General features: G+C 43.2%; 1 protein-coding gene across 1 annotated transcript in view; it reads right to left on the bottom strand.

Moving 5' to 3' along the window:
* The window catches only part of PGM1 (phosphoglucomutase 1), a 66,192-nt gene extending 48,302 nt beyond the window's left edge, over positions 1-17,890 (bottom strand). The window contains exon 1 of the mRNA XM_018045101.1: positions 17,449-17,890. Coding sequence (XP_017900590.1) covers positions 17,449-17,694 — 246 coding nt within the window. The 5' untranslated portion in view covers positions 17,695-17,890. The remainder of the gene's footprint in view (positions 1-17,448) is intronic.

Raw genomic sequence — 21,922 nt, 5'->3', positions numbered from 1 at the left:
TGGGCAGAGGTAGGACTCTCACTGGGCCTTAAGATTTAAGTGAGAACAAGGCTTCAGGAAAATCCAATGTTATACCACAACACAAAAGATTTGGAAATAGAGTTCTAGATAGCTCTATTAAAATGAATTTCCTTGAAGAATTCAGCACAGTGGAGATCTGGGTTTGAAGCCCTACTCCTGATCATTTGTAGTATCTTGGTGATCTTGAACAAATCAGTGATCCTCTGTTTCCTCATCTGTGAAACAGAGATCTAGATACCAACTTGTTAAGAGTTGATAAGATTAAAGGAGATCATATAAAGGGCTTATTATAGGACTACATGCAGGTTCTCATGCAAGTAACATGCAATTAACAACCCTGTGATACAGATATCTTCATCATCCCCATTTTACAGATGAGGAATCTGAGGCTTAGAGAATAAATGATATGCTCAGAGTCTCTCAACTAATACATTGGAAGGCAGGCCTTCGCGCTAGTTTTAATGCCAAAGCTCATGAATAGGCTGCATGGCTCCTTTGGATAAGCAAGTGCATCTTAACTTGGAGAAAATTAAGAGGAAATAGATTCCAGGTGACTCTCAAATTGATATTGTCCAAGTGGAAAGTATGAGTTTTGGTGCCTGTACAACCCACTGCACTTGGACTTGTCAGCCTCCAGAACTGTGAGAGAGTAAGTTTCTGTTGTTCTAAGCCACTTACTTTCTGGTACTGTGTGTTACAGCAGCCCCAGGAAACTAATACAATAAATGGTTTAAAAAATAGAGAGAAAAAAAGCCCAACTCCGGTGACAGCTGATCCCTTCGCAGCTGGGTGGCTGGCGTGAGAGAGAGACCCTTAGGTGGACCCCACACACACATATCTCTTTCCATTGCCCCAGAGTATTGGTTCTTATCACTAAATAACACGGTGCATATACAAACAAGCGTCCATCCTTGCTCAGTGACGAGGAGAAAGACAGAACTTGTTCCTCTGTAACCTCAGTGCCTGGAATGAAGTATGGTGGGTAGTTAACAAATGTCTGAGTGGCTAGGCTGTCAGTAGTGAGAGTTGAAGGACCTCAGTGAATAGGGTTCCTGATGAACAAAGATGAGTTTTTCCAGGCAGTAGTCAAATAAGCAGTCCTCACGCTGAGACAAACTTCAACTATAAAATTCCTCCCACATCATAGAGGACTTTCCAAAGCACAACAGAGAACCTCTGCCTGAGACCTGACATTTCAGGGAGTTTCTGTAGGACACAGACTTGTGCAGTAACAAAAAGGAACAGAATTAGAAGTAGCAATAGTGAGGGAGGTAGAGAGCTGGTTAGTCTGTGTGGTTGAGGCCAAAAGCTTATGCTGCTTCCTAGAGAAGCACTGGGTAACTGCCGGTAGAGACAGAGAGGTTTTCAAGGTGCTCATTCCAGAAGGTGAACTTCAGTGTGGGGTAGAAAAGTGATGAGAAAAAGTTAGTGACAGACACTAGAGTAACAAGAGAAAAAAAGGTCATGGGCGACCCCAGCTCCTTCGCTGAGATCTAGGGAAAGTGCATAGCTGCCCTGTACCTCTCTCCCATTACGGTCAACAAAAGAGTTCAAAATGCAGCACTTGGATACAACCTCAAAAACGATAGAATGATCTCTGTTCATTTCCAAGGCAAACCATTCAATATCACCATAATCCAAGTCCATGCCCTGACCAGTAATGGTGAAGAAATTGAAGGTGAACAGTTCTATTAAGACCTACAAGACCTGATAGAACTAACACCCCAAAAAAGAAGTCCTCTTCATTATAGAGGACTGAAAGTAGGAAGTCAAGAGCTACCTGGAGTAACAGGCAAACTTGACCTTGGAGTATAAAACGAAGCAGGTCAAAGGCTAACAACTTTTGCCAAGAGACTGCACTGGTCATAGCAAACACCCTCTTCCAACAACACAAGAGAAGACTTTACACATGGACATCACCACATGGTCAATATCAAAATATGATTGATTATATTCTTTGCAGCCAAAGATGGAGAAGCTCTACACAGTCAGCAAAAACAAGACTGGGAGCCAACTGTGGCTCAGATCATGAACTCATTACTGCCAAATTCAGACTTACATTGAAGAAAGTAGGGAAAACCACTAGACCATTCAGGTATGACCTTAATCTAATCCCTTACAATTATACAGTGGAAGTGACAAATAGATTCAAGGAATTAGATCTGATAGGGTGCCTGAAGACGGAGGTTCGTGACACTGTACAGGAGGCAGTGATCAAGATCATCCCCAAGAAAAAGAAATGCAAAAAGGCAAAATGGTTGTCTAACAAGGCCTTACAAATAGCTGAGAAAAGAAGAAACGCTAAAGGCAAAGGAGAAAAGGAAAGATATACCCATTTGAATACAGAGTTCCAAAGAATAGCAAGGAGAGATAAGAAAGCCTTCCTCAGTGATCAGTGCAAAGAAATAGAGGAAAACAATAGAATGGGAAAGACTAGAGATCTCTTCCAGAAACTCAGAGATACCAAAGGAACATTTCATGCAAAGATGGGCTCAATAAAGAACATAAATGGTATGGACCTAACAGAAGTAGAAGATACTAAGAAGAGGTGACAAGAATACACAGAAGAACTGTACAAAAAAGATCTTCATGACCCAGATAACCACGATGGTGTGATCACTCACCTAGAGCCAGACATCCTGGAATGCGAAGTCAAGTGGGGCTTAGGAAGCCTCACTACGAACAAAGCTAGTGGAGGTGATGGAATTCCAGTTGAGCTATTTCAAATCCTGAAAGATGATGCTGTGAAAGTGCTGCACTCAATATGCCAGCAAATGTGGGAAACTCAGCAGTGGCCACAGGACTGGAAAAGGTCAGTTTTCATTCCAGTCCCAAAGAAAGGCAATGCCAAAGAATGCTCAAACTACCACACAATTGCACTCATCTCACATGCTAGCAAAGTAATGGTCAAAATTCTCCAAGCCAGGCTTCAGCAGTACGTGAACTGTGAACTTCCAGATGTTCAAGCTGGATTTAGAAAAGGCAGAAGAACTAGAGATCAAATTGTCAACATCTGCTGGATCACTGAAAAAGCAAGAAAGTTCCTGCTTTATTGACTATGCCAAAGCCTTTGACTGTGTGGATCACAATAAACTGGAAAATTCTTCAAGAGATGGAAATATCAGACCACCTGACCTGCCTCCTGAGAAATCTGTATGCAGGTCAAGAAGCAACAGTTAGAATTGGACATGGAACAACAGACTGGCTCCAAATCAGGAAAGGAGTAGGTCAAGGCTGTATAATGTCACCCTGCTTATTTAACTTATATGAAGAGTACATCATGAGAAATTCTGGCTGGAGGAAGCACAAGCTGGAATCAAGATTTCCAGGAGAAATATCAATAACCTCAGATATGCAGATGATACCACCCTTATGGCAGAAAGCAAAGAAGAGCTAAAGAGCCTCTTGATGAAAGTGAAAGAGGAGAGTGAAAAAGTTGGCTTAAAACTCAACGTTCTGAAAACAAAGATCATGGCACCTGGTCCCATCACTTCGTGGCAAATGGATGGGGAAACAATGAAAACAGTGAGAGACTTTTATTTTGGGGGGGCTCCAAAATCACTGCAGGTGGTAACTGCAGCCAAGAAATTAAAAAACACTTGCTCCTTGGAAGAAAGCTATGACTAACCTAGACAACATATTAAAAAACAGAGACATTACTTTGCCAACAAAGGTCCATTTAGTCAAAGCTATGGTTTTTCCAGTAGTCATGTATGGATGTGAGAGTTGGACTATAAAGAAAGCTGAGGGCCGAAGAATTGATGCTTTTGAACTGTGGTGTTGGAGAAGACTCTTGAGAGTCCCTTGGACTGCAAGCAGATCCAACCAGTCCATCCTAAAGGAAATCAGTCCTGAATATTCATTGGAAAGACTGATGCTGAAGCTGAAACTCCAATACTTTGGCCATGTGATGCAAAGAACCAACTCATTGGAAAAGACCCTGATGCTGGGAAAGATTGAAGGCAGGAGGAGAAGGGGACGACAGATGAGATGGCTAGATGGCATCACCGATGCAATGGACATGAGTTTGAGTAGGCTCTGGGAGCTTCTGATGGACAGGGAAGCCTGGCGTGCTGCAGTCCATGGGGTCGCAAAGAGTCAGACACTACTGAGTGACTAAACTGAGGGGAAACAGTCTAACCGCAGAGTACGTTCTCTTTCTCTCTCTCTTTTTGTTAAATAACGTGTGATCTAACTTAGTGAACTGGGCATCATTCATTCCACAATATGGATTCAGATCAATCAACCCAAGCTTTAAAACTCTCCCTGATGAAAACATCAGGTCATATACAGATGGTTACATGCCATATAATCTGCTGGTTAAAGCCAGACAGGCTTAGCAAACTGATAGAGCCTTCATGTGTTACTGGACAAATACTCTAGCCCCCTTATAAATAGCTTTCTACATTTGTTGACTTATGTCTCTAAGATTCCTGATTCCCACTGGGATCATAAGATAATTCTCAGACTTTTCTCAGGCTGGCCTGTGTGTAACAGAAAGCCTTGACATTAAGGACCTGTGTGGTGATAACCCATCTCAGGTTGCCCTGCCATTCTCCTCCCTCTCTGCTATGGAGTTCTATTTAAAGTTGAAGCCTGTGGGCTTGCTTTCCACAATAGCCTCCTTGTTTTGCCACTGCCTCTACATGGAATGTCTCCACTTTTTCCAGGCTTCCTTTTCATCATCCTTCAGGACTTGGCTCAGACACATCTCCCCTGGAAGCTTCTGACTGCCTCTCCAATGCCCCTCTCCCTGGACTCCCAGTGACAATCTACAGAGGCACTGCCACACTGTCTTGCAATGCCCACTGTATGACAAGCTCCACAGGGAGCTGGAGACCACTTATACATCTGTGTGTGCCCCAAATGCACAGTCCAATACTGAGCAACAAGAAAATGCTCTGCACATATTGGCAGGTAAAATCACCCCTCAAATGTTGTTTAGGAGAAGTTGCTGGAGCAAGCAGACCCAACCAACTTATACTAGAACCACTACCCTAAAACCCTAATGAGTAGACCTGGTGTGCAAATACCAAACACTGTGATTAGTACTGAGCCATTTGGGGACAATTTTGCTGATCTGGGGGCTTGGTGCTGTATTCTTTTGAGATAACTTATGATCAGGCTGATCATATATTTCAGAAACCTAAAATTATGTAGAGCAGGTCCCCCACCCTATCCCAGGATCTGTGCATGAAACACTCTCTCTCTAAGAAAGACATTTCTGTTCTGAAATTTATAGGCTAATAGCTGTGGAACATCTCGATAGGTTACTGGCCAACTGGAAGAAAACAAGAGAAACTGAGAAGGTGGAAGCTGCCTGGGGGACTATAAGCCAAGTAAAGTTGACAGTGTCTGTATTTCTCATCAAAATCCCTACCACCCAGTGTAGCAACCTGCTCATTATGACTATGTGTGAGGCGCTGTGCAAGGTAACTTCCTACACATTATCGTCTTATTTTCTAAAGACATATTATTTTAATTTTAAAAATGAGTAAAGAAAAAAAAAGAGTTCAGACAGTCTGCTCAAGAACAAACAGCTAATGAACAGCATATCTAGGAATGAAACTTATGTCTGTCTGACATCAAAAGTTACACTGAAAAAAAAAAGTTATACTGAAACAAAATTCTAATGTAAAAAGGGTAATATGGATATACCAGTAAGATCCTCAAAATGGCATGATATATTTACTTTTTGGTTATTCTTTAGCACATCTGAGTTCTGGACTTTGAAAGACGATAGATAAAATTGGATGTTGAGATTTGTTTTGGCAGGAAGCTTAAGTCAAAAGTCATCGTGATTGAGCTCCCTGAGTAAGACAGGCTGAAGGGTGGGATAGGGAGGAAGATGGGAGGAATGTTTGGGAGGGAGGGGACATGGGTGTAACCATAAAAGTCTGTAAAGCAATTATCCTTCAATTTAAAATTTTATATAAAAAAAAGAAGGGTTAAAAAAAAAGTCACCGTGGTGTGACTCTCCTAAAGCAACAGTGAAACTCTCATTTGAGTTGCACTTCACAGTTCCCCAAAATTTGGTATGCTCATTATTTAAACTAAATATCATAAAACTCCCCAATAGAGCAGATACTAGAATTGATTCCATTTTACAAGTGCAAAAACTGAGCTTTACTTAAGCAGAATACATGATGAAAAATATGAAAGTGTTAATCGTTCAGTCATGTCCAACTCTTTGCAATCCCATGGACTGCTAGGCTCCTCTGTCCATGGAATTCTCCAGGCAGGAATACTGGAGTGAGTAGTGATTCCCTTCTCCAGGGAATCTTCCGACCCAGCAATCGAAACCCTGTCTCCTGCACTGCAGACAGATTCTCTACCATCTGAGTCACCATGGAAGCCCAGAATACATGATATTGTACAATAAATTATACAGCTGAGATTTGAATCAAAATCTTCCATTCCAATCCATCACTATGAACTAAAGTTATTTGGTAAGGAGCCACCAAATGGCCTGTTTCCCATCTGTCATTAGGTCAGAAGTCTACAGAAGCGCTATGGATAACGGAGCTCTGGAATCTTCTTGTCTGGAATCTTGTCGGTCATTACTATTAGCGTACTTTAAACGGGACAGCATTGGTATTAGGTATCAAGTATATACATGTTAAACCAGTGATTGTACCCTGGCTCCACCCTCATTTCACTTTCAGCTATGTTCTCCCTGATTCCTCTTTATCATCTGTGCTTGTGCAGAAATTACCTTGCCTGGGAAGAGAAGACATCCTCGGTCTTCCCTTCCCCTTCGAGGTGGGGTTGAGTGGCTCTGTGTTCCTTTGATTCCCTGAACTTCTCCCTTGGAGATTCAGTGAGAGTGTAACCCTGCCAACACCTTGATTTCACACTTCTGGTCTCCAGCACGCTGAGAAAATACATTTTGTAGTCTGAAGCCACCCAGTTTGGAGTCATTTGTCATAGCAGCAACAGGGAGCTAATACACTAGTATTCGAACCATATTTTTATAACTGCTTATAAATTCTCCTCTACTGGCATGAATCCTGAGAACAAAGACTTTGTCTTATTCATTTTTGTACCTACAACCATCTCACACTGCCTGGTACAGAGTCCTCCACAATGCTTACTGAATGAGAAAATCCATGTAGCCCCGGAGGTTCACAGCAATGCCAGCATACATCTCTTGCAGCTTCTGGTCTACAGCATGACATTGGCATGGGTCAGCTAACCATCCCTCAGATCCATCCTGAGATACCCATCTTCACCTACCCACTGCTAGCTCATGGCTCCAACGAGGTGAAGGCCTCAGATCAATGGGCTCGTGACTGACACAGCAACTGTGAACCTCTGCCTCACAGATCAAATTCAAGGGATAATGTATGGACAGAGATGGAATGGGAGGTGCTGGCAGGCACAGAAGACCATCCCTCTGCCCTCCCCTGGCTTCAGAGTTTGGAATAACCATAAACATTATTAGAATCATCAGAATCTTTTGTTTACTAAACACTTATGTCAGGCACTATGATAAATCCTCCCCAAATTTTACTTCATCTCCTGATACGAATTTTTAAGGCAGGTATTATTTACTCTCTTCATTACTTACAGGGTAACTTGCTATGCTGAACTGTGTGATGAGAGTATTTCTCATGGATTTGACCTCTGAGGGCTTGGCATCAGCTGCATGGCCCCACACAGAGAGGCAGCTGGCTTCTGTGACAGGAGCCAACCTTATTCCTGATTCCCTCTGAGCTTTCTACATTTATTTCCCTTTTGCTTCATTTTTAAGTGGATTTCATTTTGCTCCACAAAATGTATTTTCCAAAGTCCTCATGGGAGCAGTGTAACATAATAGTTTTATTACTAAAGCAAAAGGTCCTTCCCCATCCCCACCCATTTATGGCATCCCGGCTCCTTTTTCTGGCCTCCTTGCAACCCTGGGATGATCTCTCAGGTCTGAGGTGGGTACAGGCTAAACGCCTAGGTTTTTGTTTCTTGTGGCTTTGAGCTGATAGGATTCCTTTCGAGGCTCAGGGTCATTTTGTCTACTTGGGTTTTCACAAACCTTCCTACTGTGCACAATTTCTAAATGCACTGAAACATGTTGAGATGTTTATCAGGATGGAAGAGAACTGAATTCCCAGGCCTCTGCGGTAAACCGTAGAAGGTAAGCAGCATGCCAGAATCTCCCTCATCATGACTTGTCTTCTAAATTCTTCTTTTCAGGGCAGTGTGCTTGAACAGTACAAAATGTAACTCATTTTCAACAGTTACATGAGAGTATTTTCATCTAAATTAATATTTTCTCCTTCAAGACAAGCACCCTGGGAAGCAGTGCATGTATTCAAACAATGTTGACGCTGCACTAACATTTCTGGAACTCTTTTTTAGCAACTGTCTTTACAGTCAGTGGCACTTTTCTTTGAAAGTCTTCAGTCATGACAAATTTCATCCTTTGAGAATAGATGTGAACTTTGGAAAGAGATGAAAATTGGTTGGAGCCACGTCTAATGAATAAAGTGGGTGATCAAATCTTGTTATATCGTTTTAGGTGAAAAATGAGGCATGACTATAAAATAATGTGACTGGTTTCCCTAGGTGACCCATAAACCGACTGGCTGAAAAATAACTCCCATAGAGGAGTTTCAAAATGCTTTCAGCACTAGACGCATCACTGGAATAAGTGTACGGTTCCCAGAGTGGTGATTTGGCAGGGAACAATACTAATTTGGATATATAAGTTCAAATACATTTGTAAAAAAAAAAAAAAAGAAATCTGACTGCTTACACTTGAAAATGAAGAAGCTGTTCTGGAGAAACTTCTTTTTTTTGACAGCCTGGTTGGCTTTGGACAAGGAGTCTGCTGAGAAAAGTAGGCTCATCTCCTACAGAAAGTCTTCATTGAACACACTATCCCCTCCTACACTCACTCCCACCCCAAGCTGGGGCAGGCGTCCCTGCCCGGTGTCCACAGTGATCTCTTTAAGTATCAGCTCTTATAAAATGCAATGGTGATCGTCTGTTTTTGTGTGAGTCTTCTTCCTGCAACTGGAGGCCCCCTGAGAATGAGGACCTTTGTGTATCAATAACGTTCAGACAGTGTGCACAGAAGCACAGGACACTAACTCCTATTCTTGATGTGGACTCTTGGCCTTTTGTTTCTCGCATTCCCAGAGCTTTACCTGCCAAATATAACTTCCGTGTGGCAACCAAAACTGAATATTCAGTCTGTGTAAAATCCACCTATACAAATTTATAGAGGCCTCAGGTACAGTAGTAAAGAATCCACCTCCCAATGCAGTAGACGGAAGAGATGCAGGTTCAATCCCTGGGTTGGGAAGACCCCTTGGAGTAGGAAATGACAACCTATTCCAGTATTCTTGCCTGGGAAACCCCAGGGACGGAGGAGCCTGGTGGGCCACGGTCCACAGGACTGCAAAGCGTCCAACATGACTGAATGACCGAGTACACATCCAGAACAAGGCACAGTAGTGGTTGCTTGTGATGAAGGGGTAGGGGAGCAAGAGGGATTGATTGCTAATGCACAGGGCTTCTATCAAGGTGATGGAAATGTTTTAAAATTAGATTGTGGTGATGGCTGCATAATGCTAAAAATGGACTTAAAAAAACACTGAGTCATATACTTTAAATGGATAAATTGTGTGGTGTGTGAATTATATCTCAATAAAGTTGCTTTATTTAAAAAGTCCTCCATAATGGGAATAATTTGTGCCTATGTTCCTTTCTAGGCCTGTTGTCAGAATAAATGATAGTCAAAGTCTTTTCAAATAATCTAGTTACCAATATACAATTAAGTCTCTGTGTTCTCTCTGTAACTCTATCACTTGAAAATGACTGAGTGGTTTTCACTAAATTTGGAAAGCATGTTTAGGATAATGAGGACTGTGGGGTGTTCTCTAATATCAATTCTCCCTTTCATTTAGACTGACACCCCCAATATTTAGTCTAACACATAGCACTCAGCATAGCGTTGATACGTCAGAGATAGTACAGGTTCCATTCCAAACCACTGCAATAAAGTGAATACTGCAGAAAAGCAAGTCATATAAATTTTTTGGTTTCTCAGCGTATAAAAATGATATTTACATTATTCCATGGTCTATTCAGTGTTCATTAGTATCATGTCTAAAAAAACATATATACTTTAATTTCAAAGTACTTTATTGGTTAAAAAAATGCTAATCATCATCTGAGCCTTCAGCAAGTTATCATCTTTTTGCAATAGTAACTTCAAAAATCATTGATCATGTAACAAACACAATAATGATTAAAAAAATCCTGAAATATTGCAAGAATTACCAAAATTTGACACAGAGACATGAAATGAGCAAATGTTATAGGAAAAAAGTCATTGTAGGATTGCCAAAAATCTTCAATTTGCAAAAAATTTAGTATCTGAGAAGCACAATAAAGCAAAGTGCAACAGAATGAGGTATGCCTGTATTTCCCAGCATCCCTTGCAGCTAGAGGAGGCCTTAGCCTAAGTTTCAGCCAATGGGACAAGAATGAAATTGATAACATGCAGTCTGAGAAAGGTGTGCCTTCCTTCACTTTTCTCCCCTTCCTGTTAGTTAAAATGACCATAGGGTGGTGGGCAACCATGTTGGACTATGCAGATAAGGGCAACTCACTAGGGGAAGCTGATCAACAAGAGAGAAGAAGCATGCACCTTCTGACACAATGGGGCCACCACACCGGCCCTGGACTCCCCACACCCAGTCTGTTACAAAGGGTTCTATTACTATGAACTTTTATTTTATTTAAGTAACTTATTTTCGAACTCTGCTATAGCAGCCAAAACCTATGTTTTAACTAATGTAAAATTTGGTGTTCTATACCAAAACAGAATCTAAATATGCAGCATTAGCATAATTTTTATGGCCATGGCAAAAAGTTTTACCACTGCTATCTTGGAAGACAGACCATGGGCCAACCAAAGGTGTAGCTCTAGGCAGATGGTTAGGAGTTTAGAAGAGGAATGTTTGTTGGCTGCTTCTTGCCACAATACAGAGAGAAGCTCAGACAAAAACTAGCCAGTCTGCAAGCAGAAATGGAGATTATTATTCTGCCAAGGGAAGTTTTCTTTGGCTGTGGCTTGTACACCATGTTGCCCAAGCCTAGTAATTTGTGCACTGCAGAGCTGAGATGAAGACCATTTGTGTACCCAAGCTAAAACAGCTATCCACGAAGCAGGAGATGAAGCAGAAAAGGCTGTGGCCTCAAATCTTTCCTGGGATTCTCTGCCAGATGGTGGCAGCTAGCCTATCAGCAGATAACCCATTATGGACATTGACTTCTTATCCAACCTAGCTTTTCCTGTCTTAAAGTGACCATCAGCACTGGAGAAATCAAGGGAGGGACAAAGCATAGAAGCTAAAAGAGAAAAGCTAGCATTTTAGGCTTCAAAATTCTATCTAGATGAGCACTTTCACTGTGGTTATCAGTGCTGGGAAAACAAATGACTTTTCAAAAAGATAACTGGGGTTTTAAAACAATGGGGAAGCAATATTATAATTTTGTGATAACGTGATATCACAAACAGACATTTGTGATAATGTCTGTTTAGGTGTGATGCTGAGTCAATTTTCCCTGGTTTCCAGAAATCCTCTCCCAGGGAGGGGATTTGTGACAGTTGAGAAGACTCTGCTTTTATGCAGACAGAGGAGTTCAGAAAAATGTCTATTCGCACATGGCTTCAGTTCAAAATAGCTTTTATGCCACAGTGACATATTTTGGGCCCTTTTAGACTTTAGAAGAGCTTGCAGAGGAATGATCTGAGTGGGCTACACCTCTAAGAAAGTTGAACAGGTAAATTGCAATGGTCTATTCATTCTTCCTTAAATTTCCCTGAACTTGATGCAGACATACCTAGTCATTCTGTGGCCCTTGGAGCTGTGCTCAAAGTTGGAAATCACCTTTTAAAAATGACTACTGAGTGTGCCAAGTAATTGAGGGCTTATTTTCAATTTTAGTTGGGAGAATTTTGAGAAGACTTTTCTTATCTGGCATCCTCAAAGGGAATAGACCACTGAGGGCTAACCCTAGGGGCTTATTTGGAAAGGGTGAAAAGGGGGTGCCTTTGCCTTGGGGGTTTGTTGTTTTTATAACTTCAACTGTTGGAAATCCCCCTTCCCAATGCTTCTCCCAATCACCACTCACATGAATCCCTGAGACACAAGGTAGAAAAGGTGGAAGAAGCCCTGAGTAAACACAGTGAGGACTGCCAATCAAATCAGGCCAATGAAGATTTAGCCATGAGTCTGAAACACTTTGAACATTATGTTTTCATATTGGGAACAATGTCTTTCTTCTTTCCTCTTTATGACTGACCCAACGTGTTTCTGAAAAGAAGAAATGCAATAGGTAGGTGGTGGTACAGAAAGATTTGGTTGACTTGCCCAACCTGTTAGAAATGGTAGAGTTGGAACCTGGTCACTGGTCTTCTGATATTTCATCCAGTTGATCTTTTCCATAAATAAATATATCCCAAAGCAAGTAGTTTCATGGATAGCTATAATATCCTGGTTAAAAGTTTGGGAAAACTGGATTGGGTAATGTTAAGTAGGATTTTCAGAGCTTTTAAAACACAAATGAGTCATGTGAGTTTGCAAGAAGACCTGAGAAGAATTTGGGGAAATACTAATTTCCACTACCCTGCGGCTGATAGACTTATCCATATGTTAAAAGAATTTTCCCAGAATTAAATTTGGCTGTTTCCAAACTTAAATCTGAGAAAATGGCATGCAGGGAAGGTGAGATCCATTTTTCCTATAGATTCTACTACACGCCTTATTTTGGTAACTGATACATGAGTTTGTTTTTGATGTTGAATGTGATTGATTCCACCCATGAAGCACTTTCCTCCCAGGTATGATTTGCAGGTAAGGATTTTAATGCTGAATAAATATTAGTCTCTCATTCTGAACTCTAATATGCCTACAAACATCTGTGTTGCTAAAAATTAAGTTGAAATGGTCACTACATGTGTGAGTCCAATAGGCTTAATCAGCACGGTAAGGAGACATTTGGGGGTCAAACCAATCAGTGTGAGGATTACAAACACTGGTGAGGAGCTCAAGATGAACTTGTGGTTAATCTGAAGGGTCTCCTGAGATAAAGCAGAAACCAAGACAAGCCCCATCTTCATTCACTTGGGGTTTACAGTCAAAAAGGTTTGTGTTGGAAGCCAGGTGGGTTACAGACGAGCGAATCAACAACCACTATAAGATGCAGTCAGTGTTATGATGGGGGTGAGCAAAACAGGCTATAAGAGCAGAAAAGAGGTGCACTTGATTCAGGGATTAGGAGCAAGGAAGTGTCAACTAAACCCAGGTCTAAGGTTGAAGAGGAGAGAAGAATGTTCCAGGCGGAACCAGATGTGAGAGAGTAAAGTGTGTTGAGGACGTAGGTTAGAGACAACCCCACCCTCCAACTCTTGTTGTTTCACACTCTACAGCAAACAAACACACTAAAACACACCTCATGTTTTATATTTTACAAGGCACTTCTGCATGTATTGCTTTATTTTCTCACTGCAACAAACTTTTCAGATGTCCCTGGCCCATGCCACACAGTCAGGAAAAGAGACAAGGAACTGTCCCCTCTGTTCCTGGGATGCAAGTGATGTTACAGTAGGAAACGCGGATACTCCAGAACTGTCCTCCAAATGCTAGATTCCCACTGGAAATGGTTGAGGACACTGTCTGGCTGGCTAAAGTTTTGAGCATTTGGAAGGCACCCCAAATTCCCTCTTTTCTCACTTGGGCTAAACTGTTGTCACATGCACCCTATTGGGATCTAAGAAGGCACCCCTCTGGTTTGGTTGGGGTCATTAAGTGTAGAGGAAGGGAGGAGACCAAACTGAGATATACGGCCGGGGCGGGGTGGGTGGGTGGAGGTCAATATCTGCATCAGATTGGGTATGATTAACTCAGTGTCCCCATTTTAGCAGAACATTCATCACAGGAAGTCCTGCCCTCGAGCTCATCTTGAGGTTTCCCGACAGGTGTCATTCAGTTTCCAGGTGAGAGAGGGCTACCAGGTACTTTTAAATATGTTGCTTCATTTAATCGTCACAAGAGCCTCTCTGGATATGTATTTTCATTTCCAGTTTTCACAAACAAAGCGGGCAAAGGATCAGAAATTGAATAATTTGCCCAAGGGAACTGTCCCCAACTCCTATGATATTTATTCTGCCTAGAACTGCTCCCCTGACAAATGCACCTTAGAAACTTCAACTCATCCTTTAACCCTCAAATCCACTACCACGCCTTTGTGAAGACTTTCTCACTGTACCTTCCACTCTCAAGTACAGCCTGCCATGCTCTTGCCCCTTCAGCACAACTCCCTCACAACACCAAACACACCGTGGTGGTGTTTTAGTCTCTCAGTCGTGTCTGATTCCTGTGACCCCATGGACTGTAGCCCGCCAGGCTGCTCAGTTCATGGGATTTCCCAGGCAAGAATACTGGAGCGGGGTTCCCACATCCTACTCCAGGGGATCTTCCCAACTCAGGGATCAAACCCTGGACTCCTGCATTGCAAGCGGATTCTTTACCTCTGAGCCACCAGGGAAGCCTAGTTTGTCTGTTTATTCCTGTCCACTTCCACTTCTACACTATTTCCTGAGGTCAGGAATATATTATAGTCCAAGTACTTATAGCATAAGGACTGATAAGAGAAGTAAGCACATAATAGATGTTTAATGATAATAACTGTATTGGCAATAAACTATGGCTTTAAGTTATGCTTGAAATATTTTCCATACACTTCACAATTCATAATTTCAGGCACTAAAACAAAGACTCATTGGAAGTTGCATTGTCCTAGTTACAAAGGAGTGTCACATGTAAACAGATAATTTCATCTATTCTAGAAGTATCTATGGGGAAAGATTAAGAGGGGAGAGTGGCAGAGAGAGGCTGCTGGGGATAGTTTTCTGAAGACGCTATCTGAATTGCACCAGAGGAAAAACAGTAACATACTTAAATCCCTGGTGAGGAAAGACAGGAAGAAAAAAATCAGAGGGCAGTGAGTTGAGACCAGAAACCCAGAGAATATGACAGGATATAGGTAGGGTAAGCAGTCCATGTAGGAACTCTTAAAAAGTGTGAGTAGAATCAGGAGAGAGTGATCAAGACAAGGGAGTAAGAACTTTAAGAGAGTATGAAGTCAGCAATGCCAGATTAAACAGGAAGGTCACCTAAGATAAGGCCTAAACAGTGTTGAATAGATTTAGTAACCAGAAAGTCTTCAGTAGGCTTGGCAAGAGCAATGTCAGCGAATTGGTGAAAGAAACAGAAGCCAGACTGCAGTGAGATGGTGAGTGAATGGGAGGGGAGGAATCTGTGATGGCGAATGTAGACAACTTTTACAAAGATTGACTAAAAGGGGTGGGGGGAGCAATAGGGCAGTAGCAAAAGGGTGATGAGGATTTTTATACATACTAAAATGAAAAACTTCACTTTTTCGTCTTCACTAATTCTTTCCCTTCCATCCCACACTACTCTCAGACGGACAGTTTTCGAATAGGACCCATTAAATTCCCACTATGCTGTAAGTTTCTTAAGAAAAAGCCTTGTTGCTGAATCACCTTTTTCTTCCACACATTTCTCTGTACATAATATAGATTCAGTGTATTTCCTGAAGAAGTGAATGAAGTTCAACACAAGTGATGACAGGGAAATGAATGTGAGCTGCTCTAGGATACAGCTTTTGTTCATTCTTCGTTCTTCTTTCCAGGGAATTTGAGGTTGCCTGAAAACTCAGGACCACAAAGAAAACAGATCCAGACAATCATCTCTCTCTGATGCTGATAAATTATTTGACCCAGAGAGGCAAATGTACATTGTTCCCAGTTTAGATTTGACAGACCACTGAAAAAATAGATCCTCAGACTCCAGGGTCTCTTCAAACCCAGAAACTGTTCAAGTTCTTGGAATCAGCAGGTCTGTACTGGATTCTAAGCGCTGCCATTAGCCGCTAAACCTGCCTAAGATTCAGTTTTCTCATTGGCATCTTCAAGATGCCCATAATAGCATCTACCTCACTGGGCTGTGTGTGTGTGTGTTAGTCGCTCAGTCCTGTCCAACTCTTTGTGACTCCCAGGCTCCTCTGTCCATGGAATTCGCCAAGCAAGAATACCGGTCAGCCATTCCTTTTTTCAGGGCATCTTCCCCACCCAGGGATGGAACCCTTGTCTTCTGCGTTGGCAGGCGGATTCCTTCAGAGCCTCCAAGGAAGCCCACGTCCTAGGGCTAGAGGAGGATGGATGCCATACCACAAGTGAAATGCTTTTCACAGGGCTTGGCAAAATGGCCCTCAATATATTAATAAGAGAAAAAAAATACTGCTAAAATGAATAAAAATATTACTAAAGGGAATGAGTTCCAGAAGAGGGGAGGATAGCCAAATCTTATGTTAATTATAGAAAGGAAACTTAAAAAAAAAAAAAAACTCGTTAGAAAACTTTTTTATAAGAGTGAGGAAACAATCTGCCTCAGTTGTGGTTTATAAATCCACATTTTCGCAGAAGTACCAGGTTTACTGAAGAATCTAGTTCAAAATCTCACGTTAGTGGACCTGCCCATTCTTAGTTGGTTAACGTTCCTTTGCTTGCGGACGGAGCCAAGGTGTTGCGTTAACTTCCTGGCCTGCCACGACTGCTTACATATGAGCGAGCTTGAGTAGGTAGGTTCTGTTCTAATGAAAATTCAGCTCCAGCAACCTCGGTGGAACAGATCCAGAAGCAACACCGGGCAAAGACTAGCCTTTTCAAAAGCCTGAGCCCCAGCAACCAGGCGGCGCCAGGGCAGAGGGCAGAAGCTCTGTCCCAGCAAACTAGGGGATGGGGGGCGAGCCCTGGCGCGCCGTACCACCAGAGGGGAGGGTGCCCAAAGCCTGGGGCTCGCAGCCAGCGGGCAGCGCCAGTCCCAGACGGGAACAGCAGGCAACCCAGCGGGATGCAAGGAGGGTTCTGAGCAAGGCGGCGGCCTCTAACCTTTCAGGGTTAAGGTGACTGCGCTCGGCTCGGTAACTGTATCTTCACAGGCAGAAAAGGTTAATGTAAATGTCAGAGGCCCGGACGACGGCGGGGGTAGCGGAAGAGCGGAGAGGAGGAGAGAGAAGGGTGGGGCAGGAGGCTGAAGGCCGGGCCTCCCAAGGTCAAGCCCTGCTCGCCGCCTCGCGCCTCCCCGCCCAGCCAGGGCGGGGTGGGAGTGGGCGAGGGATGGGAGGAGCGGTCAGACGAGCAGTTCTGCTGCTCCCCTTGGCCACTCTCCCGCCCGGGGCGACCCACGCCGGGCCTCAGGCTAGGAAGAGAGAGCGCCGAGGAGCTGGGGGTGGAGACTCGGCGGCCGCGCGCGCGGAAGTGGCCTCGCGGGAGCGCGCGCGGCAGGAGGCGGACGGGCAACTGGGCGACAGAGGAGCTGGCACGTCCCTTACCCCGTTGGCGGCGGCGATGCGGACGATGAGCTGGATGGCCTCCTTCATGTAGAACCTGCCGTCCCCGCCCACCACCAGGGTGGCCTCCTGCCGCTGCGCCGGCTCCACTGTGGAGATGATACTCTGGATGAAATTCTCGGCATAGTTGGCGCTGCTCTGAAACACCTTCACCCGCTTCCGCAGCCCGCTGGTGCCCGGCTTCTGGTCTTGGTACGCCTTGGTCTTAACGGTCACGATCTTCACCATGGTGGCGACTTGCTTCCTGGGGCCGAGCGGACTCTGCCAAGCGAGGGGCGGCCGGAGCTGTGGCTGCAGCTGCTCTAGGATGAGAGCGCGGACGGGGTCGGGGCCACGCCGGTTGTGCTCGTCCCTCCTCCTTAAAGGGACAGGGGACGGGCCCTCCGCGGCCAGCCCACCTCCTTGCAGGTCCTAGAGGGAGGGGAATGGGGAGCGCCCACCCCCAGCCTCCTGTGAGATGGGTGGAGCCTCTCTGATTTACCCTCTCTTGTCGACCAATCCACAGTAAAATGAAATCCACAACTCCTCCCCTAGGTGGAAGAGCAGAAGTTGAGTAGGGACTGGGTCACAGGGCAAGGACTTAAGGCAAAGTGGGAAAAATACAGAGCCGGGACGGCGGACTTTGAAGACTTGGGAAGGTTCCACTTAGGATTTTCCCACTTTTTGATGGTGTGAAAGCAATAAGTAGAATACTTATTGCTTCTAATGCCGTACCTCCAATTTTGATCTTTTACCGGGCCAGCAATATGCAGTAGGTACTCTCTGTGCTCTGGTGATGTTGAGCTGTGCAAACCCAGCTGAGCGAACCCAGCTCCAGCTCCCAGTCAGCCACCTGATCAGGAGGGTGAACAAGCAGTACACGTAGAACCCTTCTGTACCCATACAAGCATTCTGTTTTTCACTTTCTGTACAGTATTAAACAACATGAGACATTCATGTAATGAACCGGCTTTCTGTTAGACGAATTTGTCCACCTTCAGGCTAAAGTATTTTGAGCACGTTTAAGGTAAACTAGGCTAAACTACAGTGTTTGATGGATTAGGTGTACTAAATGCATTTTCCCCTCATGATCATATTTTTCAACTTCCAGTGGGTTTATCAGGAGGTAACCCCGTTGTGAGTGGAGGAAGATCTCTACAGCATTTCCTGTGGTTAAGCTGGAGTTTCATGCATAAATAACTTTCTGGAAGCATATTCTGAGCAAGGGAAGTATCAGCCTTAACTAGATTTTGACTTCTTAATCTTTCTATTCTCTCTCAAAACATTAGGGTATTTGTGATATCCCCCTGCCAATGCAGGAGACGCAGGAGAGGAGGGTTTGATCCCTAGGTGGGGAAGATTCTCTGGAGGAGAAAATTGCAACCTGCTCCAGTATTCTTGCCTGGAGAATCCCATGGACAGAGGAGCCTGGCAGGCTACAGTCCATGAGGTCACAAAGAGTCGGGCATGACTGAGTGACTGAACACCCCCACATGTCAGGAAAAGGAGTCAACTCCAAAGGTCTAATTCAACCTACTGCTTTCCACCTGTTTACTGGTGGGCCATGCACTACTTCTACTGGTTAGGGTGGCTACAATAATAGGTAATATTTATTGAATATAATGTTTCTAAAGTATGGGTTTTATTATTTTCACAATTTTATATTCACAAAGCTGAGATTTAAAAAGTAAAATGACTAGTCAAGACCATAGAGATAAGTACATGGAGGAGGCCAACACAGGTGGGTGTGGCTCCCAAACCAGAGCTCTTACAGTGATTTGCCTGCATGTCACCAGGGAGAACTAGGAAATGTACAAGAATGCTTGAGAAATGTATGTACAAACACAAAGTGATGTTGGTGTATTATTACCACCAAAATACATCAGTTATTCACATAGTAGAAAATTAGTGAAGAGATCAAGAACTGAGGTGGCCATAAAGGGTTGGAGGATACAGAGTCAGTGAGAGTCTCGATTGTTAAGTAGGAAACATCAGTCTTTCATTTACGCTCAGCATCTCCCTTGATTTAGTGAGAGGGACTGTCTCCTCTGCTTGAGAAATGTGTCATTTACAAGATGTTTTAACTGGGGAAAGTTCAATATCTGTGGGCATCTGCTTCTTTACTATAAAACAGAGACAAACCCTATCTTAGAATTTCTACAAGAATTAATGGGGTTTTGTATGTCAGTAGTTCTCAATCATGGATACACAGTACACTCACCTGAGACACTTCAGAAACTACCCATGTTCTGGTCCAAATCATAATTGGACCAGATTCGGTCATGATCAACTGGTGTAAGTAAATCAGGTGGTATGGTGCCTGAAACACAGAGGCCCAAACATAGAGGTCAAAAAATATTAACTTCCTTTCCACAGTTCCAAAACCAAAGCTTACTGTTAACCTGTGAAATTGATTATACTCATGGCCATTTAATGGTTAATTGGTATAGCTTGATCCAGGAGGGAGGCTGAATGATGCAAATAGTTACTGACTCTCAGCAATCAAGTGTTCATATACAGGTTGATATAGGATATAGATATGGGTTTTAATGCAGTCACTACAGATAAGTTTCAGGGGTAAATAACATGTGAAAACTAAATTCCGGACAACTGATATCGATTTCTAATATCTACACAGAAGTTCACAAAGCTTACAGAGTTGTTGTTCAGTAGCTAAATCATGTCCAACTCTCTGCAACCCCGTAACCGCAGCACACCAGGCTTCCCTGCCCTTCACTGTCTCCTGGAGTTTGCTCACACTCATGTCCATTGAGTTGGTGATGTCATCCAACCATCTCATCCTCTGTCTCCCCCTTATCCTCTCCCTCAACCTTTTCTAGCATTAGGGTGTTTTCCAATGAGTTGGCTTTTCGCATCAGGTGGCCAGAATATTGGAGCTTCAACTTCAGCATCAGTGCATCATTCAGTGTAGTATCATCTTGTGAATTAAGTAGTATAATCAACCCCATTTTATAGGCTAGTGCATTGAGAATAGAATGGTTGGCTGTAATCAAGTTTACTTGATTCCACAAAATTAAAATATAAAAGAATCACTGAGTCTTCTCAGAGTTGTATGGATTAACTGACATACTGAATATAGAGCTGTTTGCACAGTACTACTACCTGCTCAATAAGTGGTCACTCATTATAAAACAGTGAACTCAACTTCACATCACATGCTCTTTCTCTATTCTTCCCTATCTTTGGAATTAGGATGGAGATTTTCATTTATGAGGAATTAATTGTCCCGTATCTCTCACCTCACAAGATGTAATAATTTAATAATTGGCTTTAGCTACATAACAAATCACTCTTGAATGTAGATGGTTACCATTTATTATTATCATTATTGCCTGTGAATTTATGAGTTAACTGGCTGGGTCTGCTGACCTGGGCAAGACTCTGCTGTCCTTGACTGTGCTCCTGTGGCACAGTCTCCAATCTCTGTGCCTCCTGGTAATCTCACCTTGATGTAATCCCCTTACGTTACTTTTCTTACTGTGTAACACATCACCACAGAAGCAGTGACTTAAAGCAATGCCCACTTATTATCACAGTTCTATAGGTCAGATGTCTGGGTGGGTTTTGCTGGACTGAATGTTCACAGGCCATATAAAACAAGGCTGAAATCAGAATATTGGTGAGGCTGGGCTCTTATCTGGAGGTTCTGGGAAGAATCTGCTTCCAAGTTCATTCATATTGTTGACAGGATCCATTTCCTTGGAGTTGTAACTCAGAGGTCCTTGTTTCTTTGCTGGCTGTGAGCCAGGCTCTGCTCTCTATTCCTAGAGGCTGCCTACAGTGAGTGAGTCCTCCTCATGGCTGCATTCTCTGCCTCCTTCTTCCACCAAAAGCCAGAGAAAATGCCTGCTTTGTAAAGGGCTTGTATAATTAGATCAGATATACCTGGATAATCTCCCTTTTCCATGTAACAACAATTGTGGAAGTTATATCCCATCATATGCACATGTTCTGCACTCAGAAATTGACCTACAGACATTTCCAAGTTGTAGTATTGACAAAAGCAGCGGAATGATTCTTATTCCCTCCTGGGTGACAACTGAAGAAGGAAAGGAAGCCACTGGACCTGCACTGCCCACCCAAACAGAAATGAGAATCCTCGGCAGTGTGGACCAGAGGCCAAGAGTTAGACAGGATGATTGTGTGCCTCCAGAGACACTGGGTATCAGATGCCAGGTACTCTTCTTCCCCTATGTTTGGCACTATATAAGCTAACTGTACCTAGTGACAGTCCCAGATGGATTATCTCAGGCAAATGAAATACAAATCAAGATGAATTCTAGAAAAAGAAATATTTCCTGAACATCTAACTTTGGACTGAGATTTGTGTCTGCTCAAATAAATCTGATACATATACACAATGGAATATCACTCAGCCAATAAAAGGAATGAAATAGTGCCAATTGCAGAGATACGGATGGGCCTAGAGACTGTCATACAGAGTGAAGTAAGAAAG

The sequence above is a fragment of the Capra hircus genome, chromosome 3 (assembly GCF_001704415.2).
Source record: "Capra hircus breed San Clemente chromosome 3, ASM170441v1, whole genome shotgun sequence".
In the NCBI taxonomy this organism is placed as follows: Eukaryota; Metazoa; Chordata; class Mammalia; order Artiodactyla; family Bovidae; genus Capra; species Capra hircus.
Note: the sequence above shows the minus strand (reverse complement) of the source record. Positions and strands in the feature narration are given on the sequence as shown.